Source organism: Euprymna scolopes, chromosome 6 (genome assembly GCF_053919585.1).
Source record: "Euprymna scolopes isolate OS-2025 chromosome 6, ASM5391958v1, whole genome shotgun sequence".
Lineage (NCBI taxonomy): Eukaryota > Metazoa > Mollusca > Cephalopoda > Sepiida > Sepiolidae > Euprymna > Euprymna scolopes.
Window position 1 is genome coordinate 9,546,785 of NC_136487.1, and position 24,822 is coordinate 9,571,606.

General features: G+C 32.6%; 1 protein-coding gene across 2 annotated transcripts in view; it reads right to left on the reverse strand.

Moving 5' to 3' along the window:
* The window catches only part of LOC145277494 (uncharacterized), a 135,745-nt gene that overhangs the window by 35,548 nt on the left and 75,375 nt on the right, over positions 1-24,822 (reverse strand). Inside the window, exon 2 of one of the 2 annotated variants that reach the window (XM_080128886.1) lies at positions 20,655-20,744. The exons of the other annotated variant lie outside the window; for it this stretch is intronic. Coding sequence (XP_079985012.1) covers positions 20,655-20,658 — 4 coding nt within the window. The 5' untranslated portion in view covers positions 20,659-20,744. The remainder of the gene's footprint in view (positions 1-20,654; positions 20,745-24,822) is intronic. 2 annotated transcript variants of the gene reach the window in all.

Consider the following 24,822-nt stretch of genomic DNA (forward strand, 5'->3'; position numbering starts at 1 on the left):
CACAACCAATAATGTAGGAAACCTGTAATCTAAGGCAGATATTACTTTGATGTCTGTGCATGGCACTAATTTCGTTAAATTAGAAAGTTAAGTTTAAGTAAATAACTAGCTACAATAGCACTAGTATCTCTCCCAAGCACATTCTCTCCAAATAAAACCTTGAATAAAAACTCAGCAAACGTCTCCTTGTGACTTTGAAAAGAGTTTTATTTCTCTTGGTTAAACAAACGAGGCGATCAACAGCTACTCATGAAACACGAAGATTAAGAGAATAAAAAGGTCAACGTGTAACCTCCGTCCCCTACGTATGTGTAAAGAACATTTTATTTTATTAAAAAGTCGTCCTAAGTTTTGTTTTGTTTTACAGCATATCAACCCTTTTCTGGTTAATGCCAGATCCAGTAATTTTAGAAAAGATTTTATGCTTCAAGTTCTTATATTGGTTTGGTTGACTGAAAACTCAAGTATTAGATTACCTGTGTTAACCACCGTTCTAATATATATTGTAAAAATATTAAATTTTTACACATACGAACAACCTTTTGCGGATGAAATTTTTGGTAGCCAGAAATTTAAAAGCTCAAAAATGATTTTCAAACACGGTTTGGGTTTAAAATTATTAATCAAACCAAATCGTTTTATTGCATGTAATTCCAATGTGTAATTAGGTCAAATCATAAAATCCTGTAGTTTTTAAGAAATGCAGCAATTAGTCAAATCTATTTTGAATAACTAATGAAAAAGTTTGAATCAAAACGAAACCGTGCATACAAAAATGTGTCTTACAAAACAAAAGTCTGATTTTTAATGTGTGACAGTGAGAGGTGTTCACATTGAGAGTTAGGCTTCCTTCTTCGTATATAATTATAATAATCAAAAACTCAAACAGCAACCGGATTAAATATTAAAATTTGAATAGAAATATTTTTTGAACATACTCGGATGAAAACCATTTTATTCTTAATGAATTATCACTTATCAAAATCAAAAGATGCTGAAGGTTAAGAGTTAAGGAGATTGATGGATTGACAGTTGAATGCTGATGAATACTGTGAAAGGATTGAAAATAATCACATATCATCCACTAAAAACAAAAACAGAGTAAAAAAAAAAAACATCAATTCTTCCCTTTCTAAGAAACATTGCTCATGAAATGTGAGGACTAAAGGACAAAATAGTGGAAGAAGGGAGTTACAAAAAAGCACCGTAAATAAATATAAGATCAATAAAATAAAATATGTATTATATATGTTTGAAGCGAAAACAACGCATTATTACAAAATAAACAGACATTTATTTTGTTTGAAATTTATATTGAAATTCATAAATATATTTTGAAGGAAACCTTCATCTTCAGTATGTTTTTCTTTTTTTTTTCCCTTTTTTTTTTGCTATGTTGTTGGAGCAACAAAATTTCGATATAAATTTCAAACAAAATAAATGTCTGTTTATTTTGTAATAATGTGTTATTTTGGCTTCAAACGTATCTAATACATATTTTATTTTATTCAAACTCAACCAGCGTTTCCAAGGAACAAAAATCTTAAATATAAGATCAATTTTCCATGATTATATCAAAACAGATTCGGGGAAAAATGACATTGTTTTGGAGATTACTAACTAGCTTTGCCTGTTTGCTCTCACTTCACAAGGTTTGCAAGTTTAATTATATAAATTTGAAACAATAAACATTTTATTCATAAGTTTGTGGTAAATACGAAACAAAATATTTCTTATTTAATCATGCTGATAAACGTGAGCATTTTGGTAATTTTTATACAAATACATCTTAAATAAAATGACCATAAAAGAAATCAATTTGCATTTTGACTTGTAATTAAGAAATAGTTTGCAACTTGTTAAAAATCAAGTCTGTTTAAATAAATAAAAGAGACACTTGAACACAAATGCTAAATATTTGTCTGTTAAAATAAAAGAATACTGTGAAATTAAATTAATACTAAATCATTGAATTAAAAAAAATAACAAATGATTATAATAGAAGTTGAAAGCAAACAAGTACGCAATTAAAAAAAAAAAATTTTTTTTAATATGATGAGACTTTCGATATATAAAAGTATCTTTGGTGAAAGATATTTTTTTTTTCTTTTCTCTTATTTGGTCGGTGTTAATGCCAAGAGAAGGGAGGCGAACTTCCCATGGAGATAAAAAAAATGTGCGTCAAAGAATTTTCTAAAATATTACTCCTAATGTAACATGGCTCTTAATAAGTTAACACGGTTACACACGAGACCCAACACGTTGTAAAAGAGCATGTCACAAGAAACAAAAGTAATAACTCCACTCCTTTTTTGTAATGATATTCATTTCCTCGTGCTCCCGGCACGTGTGACTTCTCGTTACGGTCGTGACGTCACCCACCTCTCTAACATGATCGCCTCTTCTAACATCTATCATTTTTATTTCTTTTTCTTACCATGACCTCATTACATGGCTCGGTATTTGCATATAGTCGCCATACTTTGTTTCACGAAGAAGCTATATTTTCTAGCAAAACTTAAAAAAAAAAAAAAAAAAAAAAAAAAAAGATGATTTTATTAATTTTAAAATTGTATCATTTTGTTTTAATTTCTAATATAAACATTCATAAGTTTCACAAGATGTGGACACTGCTTTTGTCAAATAATAGTTAATTAATAAAATGTCGTTTTTCAAAACCAATATGTAAATTAATTAACCTTGCAACAGATATCGTATAAACATAAGCAGTATAAAAAAAAAAAAGTGTAAAGCTGAATTAACTTGATATGGGTCGTTTGGACTTTACAATTAGTGCAAGAAATGTGCCCAACTTTTGCATTCTTTCATTTAGAAAATAAGAGGAAAAAATGTAATCAATTCTGGACAGAAATAATCCAACTCCATTTCGCCACGGACCCTGAAAACAGCTGCAAGAAATGGAGAGCGTATTAATTTCTTAGTAAACGACATACAACGGTTTTCTTGACTTTTAGCAATTTTGTTTTTTTGCTGGGGAAAGGGGTGCGAATATATTTTTAGATTACACAAACTACTTAAACAAATAAGATTTTTTATGAGATTAGAAAAAGAACAAGAGCAACTATATGTTGCAGACGGCAAAATTAAATTACAGAAGATTATGACGACAATACACAATCAAGTTTGCAATCTAGCGGGGAATGGAGATTTTCTTCTCATCCCTACAACCCCCTTTGCACAGAAATGACGTTTGTTTCTATAGTAGATGCTCAACTGAGCTCCAATCTTTGGTTTCTCCTGGTAAGACATTCATAGCAAGAACTTACTTTTCTACCACAACAGAAAGTGACTTTGTATTATTTTGATTAACCGAACTAATGTTCTCATCTTTAGTGTTAGCTGCAGAACGTTTCGATCGATGTAGCCTCCGCCCTTTAGCTGTATAAATCGCCATGTTTGGTAAAGGGAAAGAGAGGTAACTACACTTCTGAGGTTTTGTATTGAGGTTCTAGTTGAAATTAAATTTGATAAAAAAAAAACAAATAAATAAATAAAAATATCAAGCAAAACAGGGGATATTATTTTTAAATTATCATTTTTTTCGCCCCCACCCCCGGTTTTTTATCTTATATCAGTTACTAGACAATATTAAAAATTATCTATATGAAAATTAAAAATAGGTCTCATTCACAAGAATTAATAGATATGAGACAATACATGGTTTTAACAATTGTTTTATCGGCACCATTTGTTTTGTAAATTTTAGTTTAAAAATTTACCATTGGTTAATCGATCTAATTAAACATTAGGCCCCACTTCGTGTTATAAATAATTTAGAAATAATATCCCCTAGTGCAGGGGTCTCCAAACCATGGCATGGGGGTCAAATTCTTTAATCTGGTTCACGGAGCTCTTATTGAACATTATGAAATATTCCGAAATTTTTTCATAAAGTGGAAATGCGTGAAAATAGTGGTTTTTCTTTTTTCTCAGAAAATGATTAAAAGAATGAGGTTTTGGAGGATCAGTTCCACTAAAAAGCAAAACTAATGAGCAAAACAGGTTATTTTTTTTATTTTTGCTTGCGTAGATCTAATGTAGATCTAATGTAGATCTGATGTCCAAAAACTTTGGCAACTCCTGCCCGAGTGTTTTGCTTGATCTTTTATTTTTTATTGAAAGAGGGGGAGAAATGATGGGGACAGAGAGATGGGGTGGAGACACAAAGAGAGAGATGGAGAGAGGGGCAGAGATAATAAATTGTAAATTTTATTATCTACTAGCGAGGGGTACCCGGCGTTGTCCGGGTGTTTTTTTTTTGGGGGGGGGGGTTAAAAAAAAGGTAAGTATGAGAATCGAACCCGAACCCTTGAGGCAAAGTTGTAAATTAAAGTGTGAAAAAAAAAGTGCGATGTTAACAATTGCCCCACCGCGAGATGCTAACGGAAACACGTTTGAATTTATTTAATTACTTGGATTTAGTAGGTGCCCGTTTTAAATGAGGTCAAGTTTTGACTGCGGGATAGTATTCATTTACTGCTGAACGCTTTCCCCTCCCCCCCGAAGATGTTATAGGAAAAAGACTAACCCACATGCGGCGAGCGACAAATATTGAATATTTATCTTCCCGAAATCGAGCAACTTAAATAGACAGGCAAGCTTCGTTGTTAACTGAGATATTACGATTTGCATGTGATATAAAAAGTTTTAAAAAGTTGTTAAGTGAGCGACCGCTTCTCTGAAAGAAGCCTTTTGTCGACACACAGAAAAAGCGAACATACATACATTTTCGCATTTATATTTATAGATTAGCTGTACTTATCCGGCGTTAACAAGTAGTTGTGTGCTAACTGCATGATACATGGGATGCTGAAAGTACCTTTATTACAGGGCTTCAAGAAGTGTACCAACTGCGGGTGAACAAAAGGAACCAGAAGCGCACGGCATGTCTCTTTGTCCATCACAATGCATAAAGCATTTGCTATCAATGACTGCGTATTTGGACTGAGGTTAATACTCTTTACTGAACGGTAATTTTTATTGAGCTGTCTATGAATATGTGTTAAACACATCCACGACGACATATACACCGCATTGATACGTTATTGTTGTACCTAATAATAGAGTATTCCAATCTCAAATACCGGAAGATAATGTGTAAAAATACACAGGGTGTCAGTCGATATCCGGTGAATCAGCCTAGGTCGTTCATTGACTACAACAAACAACCCAATTATTGTATGCTTTGCAATACATGTTGCTTTATTTTGGCATTCTGTACTTCTTTGTAATCTTTTAACAGGGCTATATCAGTGGCAACGTTGGATTTCAAACTTACAGAGTTCACTCGAATTTATAATACCATCCATCATTCAAAAGAACTCACAACGGAAAACGGAATTAAACCAAGCAAGTGTTTCGGGGGGTGGGGGGGAAGAACTTGCAAAAACCAAACGAGTGTGTGGACATAAAAGTTTGAATTGCAAACTCGTGGAAAGCAAGAATACTTTCATATATTTTTTCTTCTCTTTGCTGGGAACTGTAACAGAATCTTTGTGCGCCCGTAAATACAAAAGAGAGATACAAACTATTCATACTTTTTTTTCATTCTCGCGTCATTAAATAACTCAACAATTTTTTTTTATTTATTTATTTTTTTTTTTTTACTCAGTGAGCTGCCTCCATGGTCTATGTGAAAAAGAATTCAAGGGAAATCCGTGTTATGGCAGATTTTTCAACGGGGTTGAATGCATCTTTGGAGAACTTCCACTATTCCCTGCCAAGCTTGGAAGTTTTCACAAGACTAAATGGTCAGATTTTCTTGAAAACCGACCTAAGTGACGCAGGTCTACAGATTCCAGTTGAAAATGAGAGTGCTAAATTACTCTGCATAAATACCAATCAAAGTCTTTACAGGTATGAAAGGTTAGCGTTTAGGGCCAAGGTTGCACCTGCTATTTTTTAATAGGTTATGGACGATATTATTCTAGCCAGCAGTAACAAGGGGTAACACAAAAATCATATCTACAAAGTATTCAGACAGACACAGGTTTTTGGATTCAAAATCAAAGAAAACAAATGCGAATTATTTCTGTAGAAAATAAAATATTTGGAGCACATAATTGACAAGAATGGTAGACATCCAGACCCAGAGAGAACCATTGCGATAAGGAAGTGCTGGCAACAAAAAATACCCAACTACAAAGTTTCCTGGGGCTTGCTAACTATTACAAGTGCTTCATTCTAAGAATGCATGAACTGTGGGCACTTTTTAACAAGCTTTTGAAAAAGAATAAACGTTGGGAATAGACTGCCAAGTGTCAGTCAGCATTTGAAGAAATTAAAAAGGTGTTAACATCAGACCTCCTTCTCACACACATTTTAACCCGAAACGAAACATCATAGTGGCTAGTGATGCTAGCCAATATGGTATAGATGTCAGATGGGTTGAAAAAAAAAAAAAAAAAAAAAAAAAAAAAAGAAAAAATAATTGCTTATGCACCCAGAACACTACTTCCGGCCAAAAAACAGTACTCACAGATAGAGAAAGAAGGTCTGCATTTTCACTATACAGTCTCAAAATTTCATCGTTACCTGCACAGAAGGCATTTTACACTGCAAACAGACCTAACCATCTTTGGGTCAAGAAGACTACCCGCATTTACGGCCAACCATTTACCAAGATGGGGGATCACTTTATTGGATTATGATTTTAAACTGGAATTCTTATCAAAGAATATTGCACATGCAGATGGGCTGTCTCGGCTAATTCCGACTCAAAAGGAACCCCCTGAGTAAACATCGCATTGTAGATAAATAGTGAGATTAAGATGAGGATTCACAATACAATCCGGGAATTACGAGTGACTCTTCAAGGAATTAAAACTGAAGCGGGAAATGAATTTTTAAAAAACAAAAAGCAGAAACTGGAACAAGGAAAATTTAATTCTGACATGTAATCTGTCTGCGACAATGTTCTGCTTTATAACGAAAGATTCATCATTTCAAAAGCGCTACAAAAGAGAATACAAAAACTTCCACATGGGTTATCCTGGCATCAGCGGAATGAAATGTCTGATGCATAGCTTCATTTACTGGCCGTCCATGGATCAAGATATAACTAAAATGGTTAAAGCATGTGAAGGTTGTGCTTTGGCTGCCTTCTGTAGTTGTTGTCGTTTCACCATGTTTTTGGGCCAAGTAAGCCTCTGGCCGGCTTTGGATAGGATTGAAACCGCTATCTTCAGACAATTCTCAGCTGGAACCGTAGAGATTCAATGTCTATCAACTGCGCCATGGACCCCGAAAACGTGGTGAGATGACAACTACTACTAGTAATTGCAGTGAATGCAATCAGGAGATTCAGAGTTCCTATCTCGTCGTGATTACCACTTGACGAAGGCCATAGGAATAGTTGGCCGAAACGTCGTGAAACAACTAAGAAAAAGATGAGGATAATAGTCCGCAATAAATAAAATTAAGTATATATCAGTGTGTGACAATAAAACGTAGTTATATATATATTGAAGTTAATCATTTGATTATGTAATCTATTATATAAAAGGAACTTTGTGTGAGAGTTCGTTTCCTATGGACACCGAAACAGCTGGGCTGTATTTTTAAAAATTTTACCCGAAGGTACTTGATGTGTCTGGGAATATTTGTTACATGGGTTTTATATCGAAATGCATCGGATAAGTATCGAAAATCATTAATCAAAAGCATCCTATTAAAAAGGGAAGAACTATTTTAACCAAACTTAATATTTTTATACAACCTAACATCACAATTGCATTTGAGAAGTTTTATCACCGTACAAGCAGCATTAGCCTATAAAATCAAGTGTAGATTCTTTTATAAGGCAGTGGCGCGTTCGAAATGAATGTTTATTTTTAGAGCACAAGTGAAACCTGTGACTTTTGTATGTTTAAGTGATTATGTAAAAATAATTTAAAATCAACAGTTGGTTCGTTAATAAGACAGGGTCGCATCCTAAATGAATGTTTCTGTTTAGAGCACACTTGAACCATGATACTTGACTTTTGCATTTTAAACTAAGTAAAGCAATTATTTAAAGATAATTTTATAAAATCAACAGTAAATCTTCTACAGTACAATGTAGATTATAATGTACTGACTGTGTGTGTGTGGGGGGGGTCTAACTAGATCATGCAATCAATTGATTTGATTAAAAAAAAAAAAAAAAAAAGACGATTTCATCAATTCTAATGATAATAAAAGTATAGAACGGTGAAACATTTGTTGGTCCTCATTCATTCCCGGACAACGTCGGGTCTCTGCTAGTAAAATATTTAAAAGAAAAAAATAGCACATGATGTGTTTAAATAATGCAGTCGATGGCAGACATACTTTTGTTATTGGTTTTATTGAGTATTTGTATCGCAAATAAGCGAACACACCTCGCACTCGATGTCCTCAATTAAGGATGGCATAATTAGAGGAACGTTACATGGAAGATAAGCAAAATGGTTTATGGACAAGGTTATTATTAGTAGGACTATGACAGCAGAATAATCTTTTCATTGTTTTGACTCTCGAGTATATATCTGACACAGTTAATGAACCGATAACCACCTCATTCTATATAAAAGCATATAAGATATAAACGGATACACACTCAAGAGTCAAACCAATGAAAAGAATATGCTGTTGTCCTAGCCCTAATTATTAGTAATCCATATATTAAAGAAATAATTTAATGTAAAACAAAGCGAAAATAGTTATTTTAACAGAAAGATGAAAAAGAAATCATCTGTCTATACACACAGTTATCTTATTAGCGAATACATAAATAAAATCAAACATTTAACTTATTTAAATAGTGCAGTTGAAAAGTTAGTATTATTAAGTTGAGACTGTAGACACCCAGAATCACCAATTACTAAAAGGACACCAGTTTATTTATTTTCGATTTAAATTATAAACAAAGCAATTCCTTTTTGTTTTTCCTTATACAAAACGATTTATTTTTGTAAACTTGATAAAATAAATTTTAAATTAAAAATAATTAAACTGTTGTTTTCAATTAGCAAAATATATAAAAAAAAAACGAAATAAATAAAAAAAAAAACAAAAAACAATTAAATAAGTGGTCAACGTGCAGTGTTAGACATAATGTCGATTTTGCTGTAAGGAAAATCGACCAAAAAAAGAAGCCAGTCTGGATTCGGACGAAAATTTAAATTGCTGAAATTTAGATGAAAGATGAAGTGCAGTATCAGAAAATACAATTTTCTCCTAGCTTAAAGATTTTGAAAAAAAAAAAAAAAATTAATCCAATATGTAAATATATTTGTAAAACTTTAATTTGGTGACAATATTATAAATTTATTGATATTTTTTTTTTGTTTATAAGCAATTTAATAGAAACAAGATGTTTATGTTTCTTTACCAAAGGTTTCATAATATACAATGTATTTTAAAGATTTTATTATGCTTTTAAATTAATATTTTAAAACCTTTTTCTTGCTAAGAACATGTACCACCGTTGTACAAACAAAGAAAAAAAAACAAAAACAAAAAAACGCCTGATGAACCAGAATCAAATATCGAGTTTTTAGACAAAAGCTAACGATGGCCAAAATTGATAAACTGACTAACACTGCACGCACACACACACACACACACACACACACGCGTAGCGACCGCTACATATGGCCGAGCCAAATCCACCACAGGATCATTTTCATAGCAATCACCATTTTCAACACCCACGCGTATCAGACGTGCAAAGACAATGTTATGATCAAGCCATTCGCATGCATGGAATTAAGGAACTATGTAACATTTCCGCACATAAAGATATAGCAAACAGGCTGGAACTTTCTAGAACATCCCCATATAAAGATTTGCCGTGGAAAATCTAATAAGTTTTCCCTCTAAACTCAACCACAGCAGCACGTGCTGAAGAACTCAGTCCTTGAGATGTTAAATCAACCATCATGGACTTTACACGTGCTACAGACAAAAATCAAACCGGTTTTTCTCTTCAACACCCATCATTGAAAGTTACCACATTCAATGAGAATTTAATTCTCCTTTTTAAACAATTTTATTTCAAACTATTGTTTTTAATGAACACAAACGCATGCTTTCACTCATGATTATGGGCTGTTATCCTCTTAAAAATAATCACATTAATTCCAAGCCATGCATGACACTGGACATAAAAATCAGTAATTTCAAACCTCGTGCTATTCCCACAAAACTTTGCTACTAATCCTACATCACGAACATTCCACACAAGAAAACACTTTTGTTGGAACAATTTTAACTAATACTTTTGACACGTAAATAAATGCCGTTTCTTTCATGTTGATACAATGATTTCGAGTTCTTTGTCGAGTGCAGTTATTTTTATAATTTTATTCTTACACTGCGTGTCAAATTATTAACAAGATAACATTTTTTTACCAGTTTCAGAAACTTACTGGTAGTTTTATATCAAAAGCTTTGGAAACGTTGGCAATTCTGAGCTGCACGTACTGTGAAATTTTCGTACTGTTCCGTGCAATGTAAACAACTTGCCGCCATAATTGCTGAATCCACGGTATTTGAGGTGTCAAATTATTAACAAGGCAGTTTGTGTCGTCAATAAAATGGGTTGTAAAGGTGGTTTGAGTAATTAGCAAAAGATAAAACTACCCTCGTCATATAAAAAATGATAGGAAGGTACCATCAAACTTTGAAGAACTTTGTCAATGACCCTACAAAAGTACGTAAGAGAGCTGATAAAAGGTAAATCTAGAGTTGTTTCACGCTGTTCTCTACTCCAAATTAAACATGAAGTTATTAAGAACCCTCGGCAGACAAGTTAAGTCTTTGACCAAGCCGGATTAAAGAATGTCTCAAAAAGTACTCGTTGTCGCCTTCTGAAATAAGTGGCAAAGTTTGTTAAGCCTGTGACAAAGCCTCCATTAAAACAACATCACATACAAAACCGATTGAAATGGGCAGAGAACAACATGAAAACGGATTTTTCCAAAGTTTTGTTCACAGATGAAGTGCATGTCACTCTTGATGGTCCAGATGGCTGGAGCAAAGGATGGGTCCTAGAAGGACGACATCGTCATCAACGTTTAAGGCGCCAACAAGGTGGTAATGGGATAATGATTTGGTCTGGGATTATTGGAGGTATTTTAGTTGACCCATGGAGAGTTCCAGAAGGCGTAAAAATGACGTCAAATGCTTACATAGCTTTTATTAAGGAGCATTTTGAACCATCGCTGAAGAAGCAAAGGTTGGCGTTCAGAAGAACCATTATTTTTATGCAGGATAATGCTCCCTCACATGCAGCAAACAAAAGCAATGAGTATTTGCAACAACTGACATTCTCTGGGCTACGGAAGATGGAGTGGTCTGCGAATTCACCAGATTTGAACCCAATTGAGAACCTTTGGAGTATCATGAAGCGACGCCTCTATGCAAGTGCACGCCAATTTAAGAGCAAAGATGAGTTGTGGGATGCTCTCCAAGAGGTATTGCGAGGAATAACTGTTGACGAAATCACAAATTTGACTAATTCTGTAGACCAACGTCTTTTACAAGTCATTAAAAAAAAAAAAAAAAAGAAAAAGAGAATCGCATATCCTCTACTAATGTCAATGTAGAAATTGTTATGTAGTTATTGTGCTCTAAGGATTTTTCCTAGTTCATTTAATGTTTAAAAATTATTTCAATAAACAAGTTATGGGTATATTGTGTTTTTTTTTCTTAACCTCGTTAATGACACACAGAAATCAACAGATATTCCTATCTTCTGCCATAGTTTCGCTAATACTGCTTTAAATACTTTTATTTTCTGACTGGAGTAGCTGAATAGTATTGTAAGCACTTTCTTAAAGTTTCATGGATTTTTATTCACTCGTTCCTTAAATATTTAAAAAATGTAAACCCGTTAATAATTTGATACGCAATGTATGTGAGGATGTGGATTAGTGAAAAGCTATTAATCGGCGAACTCGTTAAATTTACCTTTAACAATCCCATGGATACTTTCCTACTTTCGACTTCAATTTTAGCACTTGCAACCTCGATCCTAAAAATTGATAGGTTCCGATTATGAATTGGTGAACACAGACTCACACCCTTACAAATTGATGACTCCGGCTCGAGTCCTACATTGTTAACGCCACGCAAGTCCTATATTTATACTCCTATAAACTTTTTTTTCTTTGTGTGTTGATATTCATTATAAAAACCCTTTTTTCTATTTATTTAAAAAGAAAATACAACTTTGTTATATATGGGTCGTGGAATTGCATTCATCTGCAAAAGATCTAACTAATTTGCATAGTCTTTTTAACATTCATTTTAATTAATTCCCCATTAGTTTTTCGGTTTTCTTATAGGATGATTATCTTTACTTAACTATTACGCATTATTCATGCAAATATTCTACATGATATATTTTTGCATACAAAAGGTTATATACAAACCTCTTTCTAATATATATATATATATATATATATATGGGAATATATTTTGTTTAAAAACTTTTGCCTACTAAACTCCTGTCAGTTTCTGGTCAACAGACATGAAAATTCATATACAGGGTATTCAAACCTATACAAAACTATATTTAGGTTTTAGCCATGGAAAATCGGTGCAAAAGTGGGGAAATATTTAAAAAATGGAATTTGCCAGGTGATGGTCGAATGACGGCATTTCAAATATGCATAACGAAATATCTATTGGTTCATGTTTTAATTTTTAGCCTTGCAGCAAACATGTCTTCATAATTCAGGCATTAACGTTAAAGGTAAAAGTAAATTGTAAGTTAAACGTTTTAGCTTCGATTCCTGGTGGTGGCACAGCAGTCAATTTTTTTTTTAATTAAAACTTTTCAAATCATTACTATATATTGGGTCCAATATAATAATAAATATGAAATCTGCATTAATCAAAATATCATATTTAAGCATATTTTACAACCGAGCAATGCTGGACGGCCTGCTAGTGTATATATATATATATATATATATATAACGTAGAAATTTAAAAAGCCAACATTTATTTCTGAAACAGTATAAAAAACAGTATAAAAAACAGAAATTAAGCTTTGCATACATGCGTGTATAACCATTTGCCTTAACAAGGTACAAGGCTGAATTCGAAATCTAGTGGATGAGGATCTTTTCGCCTCTACTTCCTCTTTCTCACGTAGAGAGTTTATCTCTGCTCTATCGTTACTTTTATGCTAAGTACTCAACTAAGCTTTAGTCGATGGCCTCCCTTTAACTATCGCAACAAACGTTATAGGAAAAAGGGCTGTCCCCTTTTCCTGTAAGTAAGAAGAACATTAGATAAGTGGAAAATGAGATTAAGATAAGCCGAGATTCGAACTTTGTAAGCAAGGTTCAGAGATAGATTCAGAAAATGGAATGTTAGAATTTCACATTGTTAAATTTCATATAAAATAGTTTAGATATGTTTGTATTGTAAAAAGAATTTGATTGTGCATTCTTTTATGGAAAGTGAATTAAAAAGGTCAGCTACAAAAATAATGCAAAATACAATTTAAAAACATTTTGAAAAATGAGTTAGGTTGAAAAATAGGTTAGTGAGAATTCTTTGTTGCAGAAGTGTGTTTTGGAAATATATGTTTAAGCCACGTGAGTCGATCATGTTTTGAGACCACACGCCTGACGTCATAGCAAAAATGAATTCTCAATATAGGAGCTAGACACAAAGATCAGAGGCAGTCAAGTCTGGATCAAACAACCAGCAGAGTCTGTCGGACAGAGCTGACATGATCAGAGGAGGGTCCCTTTAAAAGCGAAGAATGACTGAATTCCTTGACGTCATCATCTTTCGATCAGTCGATCTGATAATAAAGAAGTCATCATGTTTTTGTAAAACTGTGTCGTGTCATCATTCAACAGCAAAAGGTAATGTGTGAAACATCCTTAAAATGAATTTTGTCTCCCTGATCGTTATTAGGAACTTTATGTAACTCTTACAAGAAATGTATCTCTCTTATCTCAACCGTATAAATGTATCTTCCCATCATCATTGTTATATATATGTCCGCTGTCTCTCTCCAATATGAATGTCCTTTATGCATCACAAATACTCGTCTAGCTACAACAAGTGTCAACAATTTCCCTCACTATCTGTGCCTAAAACTAAAGGAAAATTCTATGAGCAAAGTTTTTTTTCCTAGAACTGTCCACCCATAGAACATAATACTCTGAAGCTGCTTCCGTGCTGACATGATCGTTTTCAAGTCTAATGTAAATAAGTTCTTGTTGAACCGTCCTTTTATATAATTAAACTCTAGCCAAATTCCACCATTACTGATCATCATCTTATTTTACTATATACCCCAAACTCATTAATTGTATCTTAGAGTGGCCACCGGGTCTTGATATGTGGTGACCTTGAAGCAAATGAAAAATCCGTTTGATTGCTCATGAAAATGGTACAGGTTCTTCACATGAAAAAAAAAAAAAAAAAAAAAAAATTCCAATGTGAATAAAGTTTTCAATCTACATCACTAATATTTTTCATCTCATTCCTTTTGGATAAACCATTTCCTATCAATTGAACATTTCATCTACTTATACAAAGCATGCGTTATATGTATTAATGACACTTGTGTAGTGTCAAAAATGTGAAGATGCTAGCCTGCTAAGATGTGTTCGTTCGAGGACATAATTTTTTTTTACATTTTATTTGCGATCGATATTTTGTTCGGACCCCCCCCCCCAAAAAAAAAAACAAACTCGATTTTACTTTTATTCATGACTTAAATAAGATTTTTAGCAGGTGAAGAAATCCTTTTTTCGGAAGAGCTAGTATAATACATACAATACAAAAGACAGTACATAGACATATTCATAGTTAGAATTTCAAAAAAATAAAAATCCAAGAAATATTTATCTCTTTAATCAGATGTTACATACAAATACTCATTTTTAAATCTAATTTTATTGAGTTAATTGGATTATGTAAACATAGTTTAGTTGAATAAAAAGGTCTAAAAAAATATATCATAATGTGGTAGCATGGAAATGAAGAAAAAGTGGTTAGTCAGAATAAAATATTATGTCTAATACATTGTTATTAAATTCTGACTTTGAAAGTCAGACCGACTTAAGTTTATATATTAGTATTGATTTGATTAGTCATTGTGTTAATTGGATCAAGCGTTTTTAGAATATAACATACTTAAAAGTAATTTTACATTTTCTTTTTTCAAAATAAGAATACGAATTGACACAAAAAATCAGACATATCGTTTTTCTATCATATACTTTTCATATTTCAGGGTTACACACAAAAAGAAATAACGTTTCTGAATTTTTGAAGTGAGAATTGGTTATTCATATTATTTGGAATCTTCGAACTACTCTTCTCATATTGTCATTTTTATGTTTCGGTCGATATAACCTCCGATATTCTTCAGGTGTATCTTGTTGAACTCTGGAATGTTTCTGTTGCACTCTGGAATCTGGAGGTTGAAGGTGCGAGTGACCAAAAAATACAACTGCGAATTACTTAAGACACCAAAATAAAACTAGCATTTTTTGTAGTAAGGCAGATATTCCTTTTTCTCGCTCGCTTTGAAAGCTTGTCATTATTTCAGTCCATCTATGCTGTTAAACGTTTTAGTCTATATACACACACACACACACATATATATATATATATATATATATATATATATATATATATATATGACAATGCAGTGAAATGTATTTTTAGCCTAAAAAAAAGACTAAATGTCAAGTAAATTTTTGCTCAGCTTCTCAAGCAGAATTAAGAAACAAGGTGTATATGGGATAGGAATCAAAATTATGTATTTTGCTTTCAACCGGAGTCATCTTAGAGTCATACAAAAACCTACAACATAAAAACTATCTCCAATTAACAAATTCAATATTGTTAAAAAAAGTATACAGTATTTACTAAATAACGCCTTATCGCATAGACGAACCCATGCATGTAAGAAACAAATCCTTTGTTACTACTGATAAAAGAATGCAATGCTCACTTTAGGATAGAAAAAGATTAGACGTGTGAATAGGGCAAGAAAATAATGAATTGTGTTGAAATGTGAAACCTTGTCAAAAAATAAAATAAAATGCCTGTAAAGATATCTTTTAGTTTTAGAAGTCATTAAAATTCCAGTTGATAAAATTTTTTTCTGTTGACCTATTCTATGGTTTTATTTTTCATATGAAATCTTATGAAAATATAATGGAAACCAAAAAATAATTGCAAAATTTGACAATTTTAAAACGGTTTTAAGCATCCCCCCCCCAATATCTATTGGGGCGAATTCAACTTTAAGATGTTTGGAGTTTCTGCAAATATATATAATTTAGTACTTGTTAATGACATGGGAGAGGATTCCTTTTAAATTTCATGTTTCTGGGTTAAAAAATAAAAGTCTAAAAACAGACATTTCATCAGTAAAGGTTTATTAGATTTTATTATCTCCGTCTTTCCAACAAATTTGAAACTGCTTCAAAAAGGTATTCATATTTAAGAACCTAGTCCTGACTGAATACTTGACCTTTTAAAAGATCACAAGTAATGATTTCCATATGGAATTTTCTAGGCTAATGACCATGAAATTAACATCTCTCTTCATTAGTGAAGATGGCATTGTTCAACAGAAAAGAAAGAATCTGCGGTTTTTCAAAATATTGATTTCTTCTTAGAAATGTCATAGAAATACACTTTTATGGAGTCGTTTCTTTCATTTTATGGCATATAAATCACTTCGTGGCCATTTAATCAAGCAGTATCTTTTGTAACAGAGTCATTCATTGGTTTAGTTTGTTTTATGACATTTCCTTTTAGCCATTAATGACCGAAATACCTATTCTAAACACTCTCTTTTGTCTGTTTTATAGTATACTAGCCTGGGTGCACGGCCTTGCCCGGGTGTTTGGAAGTGTGTGTGTTGAGCAAAAAATAGAGTGGTAGTAGGCAGGCAGGCAGGCTCAAACTCGTACATCGAAGGAGGAAAAGCACATGAAAAAAAAAAAAAAATGACGTCTTTGCTGTTGCGTCCATCGCCAAACCAGAAGTGGCAATGGTTTGAATTAAGGCTAGCCAATTGAAAAGAGGGGATGACTTGAAACTATCATAAAAAAAAAAAAAAAAAAGTGCCCAGTTGAGGGTGAAGGAATTAATGTTTTTAGCCAATTTTTTTATATTTGTCGTCCAAAGGGTCGAGCTTCAAAACAATACCAATCTCCTGAAAATTCGTCGCCTCTGTCGAAAAATTTTAGGCAGACATACATAAAAACATACATACATACATTTAAACAGACAGGTGAGATTTATATAATAGATAGCCAGGATATGCTCAGCATCAACCTGGTCGTATATTTTGTTGGGCTGGAAGGATGATATGGTGACAAACACTACTCTCTAAGGAGAAGTGAATGCTTGGAATGATATAACAAAATAGATAGGATACTAACACACAAAAAAGGTCAAGCCTGAAAGGATGGAACAAACACATGATATACTGCCCCCCCCCTTTCTCCAGAAGAAGTAATGCTTGGAAAGAATGTCTCATGACGAATGAAAATATACTACACTACTCCTCAAAGGAAGAGTAGTAGGTAAATCCCTTAAGGATTCACCCTTCTCACAAAAGTAATAATACCTTGGAAAATGGCATCATTATAATACCCCCCCCCAAATAGGAGGCAATGCCTGGTAAGATGGTATCATAAGAGAACAGATACTACAATACTCCTTCCAAAATAGAGAAGGTAATACTTGGGAGGACCCCTCTCCATAAAAAGGGAAAAGTTAATGCCTGCGAGTATAGTATCATGAAAACAAAAAAATACTATCCCATCTCAAAAAAATAAAATAAAAAATAAAATGGTAGTCCCTAAGAAGATAATCTCAGAATAGAACAGATATTACATTACCCTCTTTCTCAAAGGAGGATTAATACCTGGGAGGAGGGTTTAATATAACGGAACAGATACTATCCTAATTAAAAGATCATACAATAATAAATTAAATGTTTTTTTTTATTATTATTTAGTAATAAAAATATTTTTTATGGTGCCTTTTTTATGTTTTTTTTTTTTTTTTTTTTTTTTTTTACTTGTTTCTCCCTTCATAAACAGTTTATTAGGGAAGGATAACTATGCAAAACCACACAGGATATAGCTATGAGAAAACAGAATATAGCTATGTGAAATATAGGGACTAGCAGGTCGCCCGGCATTGCCCAGTCGTAAAATACGCTTAAATATGATATTTTGATTAATGCAGATTTCGTATTTATTATTATGTTATATTGGATCCAAAATATAGTAACGATTTGATAAAGACTCGTGCGCCACCACAGAGAATCAAAACCAAAAAATTTAGCTTACGATTAACTTTTTCCTTTAATGTTGATGCCTGACCTATAAAGACATGTTCGTTGCTAAAAATTAAAACATGAACGCGTGCATATTCGTAATGCCGTCGTTCAACCATCACCTGACAATTGTTAATTTTCACAGCTTTGCACTGATTTTCCCCGGCTAAAACTCAAATATAAAGTTTTGTATGGATTCGAATATCCTATATATTAAGTTTCATGTCTAGACCCAAAACTGCCAGAGGAGTTTGGTAGGCAAAATTTTTAAACAAATATATATATATATATATATATATATATATACACACATACATAAAAGTATATAGAAAGAAGTTTGTATTTACTATAAGCTTTTTATGCAAACATTACGTAAGTATAAATCATGTAGAATATCTGCATGAATATAATTACATGCAATAAATAGGGAAATAATTAAAATTACTGTTTAAAAGAATATGCAAATCAGCTAGATCTTTTGCAGATGAATGCAATTCGACGATCCATATGTAACAAAGTTGTATTTTCTTTTTAAATAAATAGAAAAAAAGGGTTATTAATATGAATATCAATACATACAAAAAATTTTTTATAGGAATATAGATAATTAGGAACTGTCATTGCGTTTATTTGCATTTAGACATGCACAAGGGCAGAATCTTTGAAATGAAATATAACAATTTGATAATGGAGATAGATCTCCAAATTATTGTAAAGTTTTGGCATCACATAATTAAGTCCTAGTGATTGATCTTGGAAACGGAGAAAGTTAAAATAAAAAAAAAAATAAATAAAAAAAAAATCACATTATTTTTCAAATTTTTCATTACAAACCACCAATGCATTTTTGTATTATTTTAACATTCTAAGGAACTGCCTATGTATTGTGTATAATGCATTCAGTAAGCTACATCACTTTCATATATATTTGTAGTTCCTGTCTAATAATAAAATTAGTTATGTTTTTACAGCATATCAACCCTTTTCAGGTTATTTAATGCCAAATCCAGCAATTTTGGAAAATGTTTTATTCTTCAAGTTTTTTTTATATTTTCAAATATTTATTCATGGTGTTTAGTTTTTTTTGCTTTGTAAATTTTGTAGAACATGATTGAGTTTTGTAAAAGTAAAAAGGAAAAAATAACAAATGTTTGGTGCATTGAAGGCAGAAACCAATATCTTCAGGTAGCCTGATCTAATAGCATCAGATAATGAAATGGGGAGCAAAACACATAAATTGCCACTCGAGAATTCGCCAGATCATTAGTCAGATAAGATAAACAGACTAAAAGAAGAATAAAGTCAACGATCAGAAATTCAAAATAAGGATTCCTTTCCAAATTCAACCACCTTTAAGGAAAAAACACAAATCAAATTTCAGAGATATTTTTCTTCAACAGCAAAATCAACAGAGTCTAGACCATTCTTGTAAAGACCTTTTCCCTATTGATTGCAGTATGATGTTACTCCTATGCAGTTCTAAGAGGTCCACCCTCTCAAGCTTTGCTTTCTTTTGTTGAGAACGGTTAGTTTATTGTTAATCACCGAGACACCTCTGTCGAGGAATGCTGACGGGGTTGGCCAAGCATCATTTGCAGAGTCAGAGTGACCCCCCTCCCTTCTCGGGGACGCTGACTTTCCAATTTCACTTTCTGACTTTTGTGTCAAATTTTCTTTACTATGGAAGAGAAATAAATATCTTCCAAGTTAACAAAACCCTAGCATCAAATTCAACGTCTTTTCTTTATAAGAACAAAAATAAACTCTTTTAATGTTACATGTTTTAATGTTACATGTTTTAATGTTACATGTTTTAATGTTACATCTTTTAATGTTACATCTTTTAATGTTACATGTTTTAATGTTACATGCCAAAGTGCTTGTTTTAGCTCCAATCTATGGTCCTCTCTTGCTGAACTTTCACAAAAAATACTCGTCTAACTGAAACCACTATCAATAATTTCCCCTAATCTTTATCTGTGCCTAAACCTAAACGTAGATTCCATGAACAAGGTTTCTTTCTTAGAACTGCACACCTGCGGAACTCTTCTGTTTCCCTGCTTTCCAGCTGACTACAACATGGTCGTCTTCAAGTCCAATTTGTTTAAGTTTTTGATGAGCGGTCCTTTTAAATAATCCAATTGACAAAATTTCCACTAACAATTACATTTTCCCATTGACTACTGTACACTCATTAACCCTTATCCTCAAATGGCCTCCGGGTCTTGATAAGTGGTGACTTCTTTGTAAAAAAAAGTGACAATAAATGGTTAGTTTTGTTAAAGTTTTTCTTGATTTTGGGTTGCCGACAGTACCAACTACTTACCCATTTTGTATCAAATCATCCAGAAGACGGAGCAACTCTCTGGGTTACAAAAGGTTCACATTCCAGTAATTGGCATCCACTACTTTACTACTGGAAGTGGAAGAAATATCAGATTAAATGAAATTATTTTGTTTACATTTTTTGTTATACTGATAACTGAAAGGATTTAATAATTTTTGTGGAAAAATCATGCTTTACTCTAAGTGGATACCATTATTTCCTCTAATATACGCTACATAATCAACGCTGCAAATTTGAATGGAGAGGTTAAATGACACTTAAGAGTAAACGGATGACTTCAATAAAACAAATTTCTAAATCACATGACTTCCAATGAAGGATCTTTTCTCTTTCTGACGATACCTTCAAACAGCAGACATGAAAAATCACGGCTCTACATCTAGGGTTAGAGTTCACAATGTTATTCAATTAGTGCATGGCCCAACTGTTATATATATATATATATATTTGACATGCAGTAATTCATAGGTTAAAGTATTAATCTTTGTTAGCAACTGTCCTGCTGTAAATAAATCTTGCATAAAATGACTTGCAGCTTTTGTGTGAAATATTGGAGATGTTAAGATGAAAGGGAGATTATAACTATGACGAAGGTACGGTATCGCTTGTCGTTCACCGAATTGCATTATGTGCGTGATGCGGTTTGATTCCAGACCTTCAGATTACATCGCAGATTAAAATCTGCATATATACACATCTACACACACACACATTATATATATATATATATATATACACACACACACACATTATATATATATATATATATATACACACACACACACACGTTATATTTTTTGTGAATGAAATCTCAAACTAACAAGTCATTGAACGATATGCAATTTGCATATGCGTGATGACAAAAGACTAAAATAGAGCTAAATTATATCGACAGCAGAACAAAAAAATGCATTTGTGTCAAAAGGAAATTGATGCAGTGTGACCGTTTTTGAGATGGCGAGAGAACACTAGGAGAGAAAACGTTAACTGATTGCGGGTGGCATTATTTTTTTAGATTATTGCTACAACAGCAACAAAACTATCAAATCATTTTTTTTGTTGTCGTTTCAGAAGCTCATATGTGGCCTAACATGTAAATGTTTCGTTTGTTAATTAAATCAAACATTTTTCTTTATAAATTGTCTTGGATTAATCATATTTTATGCTGATTTCATTTACGAAAATATTGATTAAAACAACTTTTAACAATTTGAATTTTTCTTCTGTGTAATAGCAAACCTCGTTCATTAGATCATTTTAAAACCCAAAACACATGAAGTCAATTCTTGTCTGCTGAGAAGGTTTCAGAATCGCCCTCAATGGCAGCAGGTTTTTCAGTCAGCACCTAACATTCCAAAATTAACCAGTTTGTTTGATATTACTATTTTCTTGAAATCGTTTTTTTTTTCCTTTCTCAAAAATCAAATAAACACTATTGGGGGAGGGGGGACGATAGCTAAGTAGTTAATGACATGAACTGAAGATCTGAGTGTATGATGCTCGAATCCAATTCATTCCATTTTCATCAAACCAACAACTGAATTTGTGCTTAACCTTAAGGAGGAAATAAAAATAAAGACTAGACATTAAAATTTTTTTAAAATGTATTTATCTCCCTTCTACAGGGATAAGATTAGACATAAATATCAGGTAAGTGAAATTGAAAATCCAACGCTTCCGATGAGGAACACTAATCTGCAAAAAATACCTGAGAAGCCCTGTCAGTATTCTCCAGTATTCTCTGAGCTTTTCAGAAAACAATGGTTTTTTTTTGCTTGCTTTGTATTATGGCCAGACAAGGTGTCAGAGTCTTAAATAGTGTTAGTTCAATCAAACATAATTTTGGAAACTTTTTTTCTATAAAAGTCGTACCGGACAATTTATGTAAGGTGCTAACAAGAACGAAAGATTTTTATCGCAAAGACAAGAGATGCCTATTATTTTAATCTTGAAAAACCAAATCTATAGGTAGGAGGAAAACAGCCAGCAGGAAAAGGGTTCTACAAGATTGCAGTTCTTGGAAAGAAACTATTGGAATAGGTAGCTCTATTACAATGAGGTATCGAAATAGCAAAGTGAAAAAGACAACTAGACCAACAAGTCAAATGAGCTGGAACAAAGGAAGCAGCAAATAGATCAGACAATTCTAAATAACACATGCTATAATAATGTTTATGCTCAGAAGAAATGCAGTGAGAAATTGAACAACACTTGCTTCATTATAGACCTTGTTATGCAAGCACTTCTTCCAAGAGGTGGGATCCATTGTCTTAAGGCATAAGGATGACTCCACAATATCTATCTCTACTATTATAGAAAAAGAACTGTGTGTGTGTTCATTTTCTATGGACTCTGAAACGGCAGGGCTGATTTTTTTTTCAAATTCACATGAAGGTATTCGATAATCGAAAAAATCCAATTAAAGAAGGAAATCCGATTTAGACCAAAGTTAACATTTTTTACAACCTAACATCACAAATGCATTTGAGAAGTTTTATCACTGCACAAGCAGAAAGGCTCAGTCAATAAAATCAACAACTGATTCTTTGATAAGACAGTGTCGTGTTTGAATTGAATGTTTCTGTTTTGAGCATGATTGAACCATGAAACTTTATTTTTGCATTTTGAACTTTAAGGGAAGCCATTATTTACAATTTTATAAAATCAGTAAGGGATTCTCTACCATGAACCAAGTCACTGTGGGTTGACATGTTACGCTTCCTCCCAGCACACTGCGGGGGGGGGGGGGTCCCTAACTAGAGCAGGAAATCAATCGATTTGATAAAAAAAAAAAAAAAAAAGAAAAAAAAAAGGGCAATTTCAGATTTCAATGACCACAAAAATATGGAAGGGTGGAACATTTGTTGATCTTCATTCAATCCCGGACAACGTCGGATCTCCTTGCTATGACAAATGTAAAAGCAATATTACCATCGGATTCTTTATTAAAAATTAAATAGAAATTTGAGAAAAGTTGTCTGATTTTAATTAAAAACAGTTTTATGCCAAGACTGTTTTTAATTACATTCCAGGCAGACAGCACCTTTATAGTATAATATAACAGAGAGCTTAGATAATAAATCAACATCAGATGAATCTTGGCCGTTAGACTTGGGATGTTTTCTTTATTCTTTATCTCAAAAAGTGAAAGTTATTGGATCTCTGAAAAAAAAAAAAAAAAAAAAAAAAAAATTGATCCTATCATTTCTTGCAACAACATTCTTATCCTAAAGCAAGTTACATAGCTTTAAACAAATGTGACACGTTTAATAACTTGTTTTTACACATCCATTCCTTATTGGTTGAATTTGTCATTTCTTAACTTTTTTTTACTGTCTCTTTGTCTTTTGTTTGCATGAGTGCTTTTGTGATGAAATGTAAGCATAAGTATTTTTCTAATATCTAAACAGTTAGAAAATACGTTAAACAAGCTTTATGTACCTGATGTGGCTTGGGATCCAGTGAAGTCATTTTGGTTTATAATGTTTATTTATTCGCCCATTTTTAAACATAACATAGAAAATTCATTCTTTAATTGAAAACGAGGTTATCTCCCTTTGCTGATTTTTATTTTTAGGCGATTATTTGAAAATGTTTTATATTAGCTTGGTCGGACTAAGCAATTTTAAAAAATAAGTTTAGTTCTGCAAGTATGTTATCTTACTAATAACATAGAAAGGCAACAACAAATGAAACTTGGAAAGTCAGAAGCAAAGTTTTATTTGTTGTTGTTTAAATACTACATCTTTTACACCTCAAATTAAAAAAACTAAAGTTCAAATTAAAAAAACACAACTTCAAATTAAAAAACACAACTTCAAATTAAAAAAACTAAACTTCAAATTAAAATACACAACTTCAAATTAAAAAAATCCAAGTTCAAATTAAATTAAAATTTTATTACATGATAGATAAACCATTTATTCTCCAACAGGGAGGTCCTCTTCCCTGAGACATCTAGCGTGATGGCGTTGAACCCGATTACAGAATGCCTGAGACATAGCAGGAGTTACCACTTGGTAGGCTCGGTCGATGGCGGTCTCCACAAGACGAAGACGGTGCTCCACTTTTGTGATATCTTCCGGTTGTGGCACATGTATAACGCTCGGTAGATCCCTCTTGATGACGGCTTTGATGGCTGACCAGG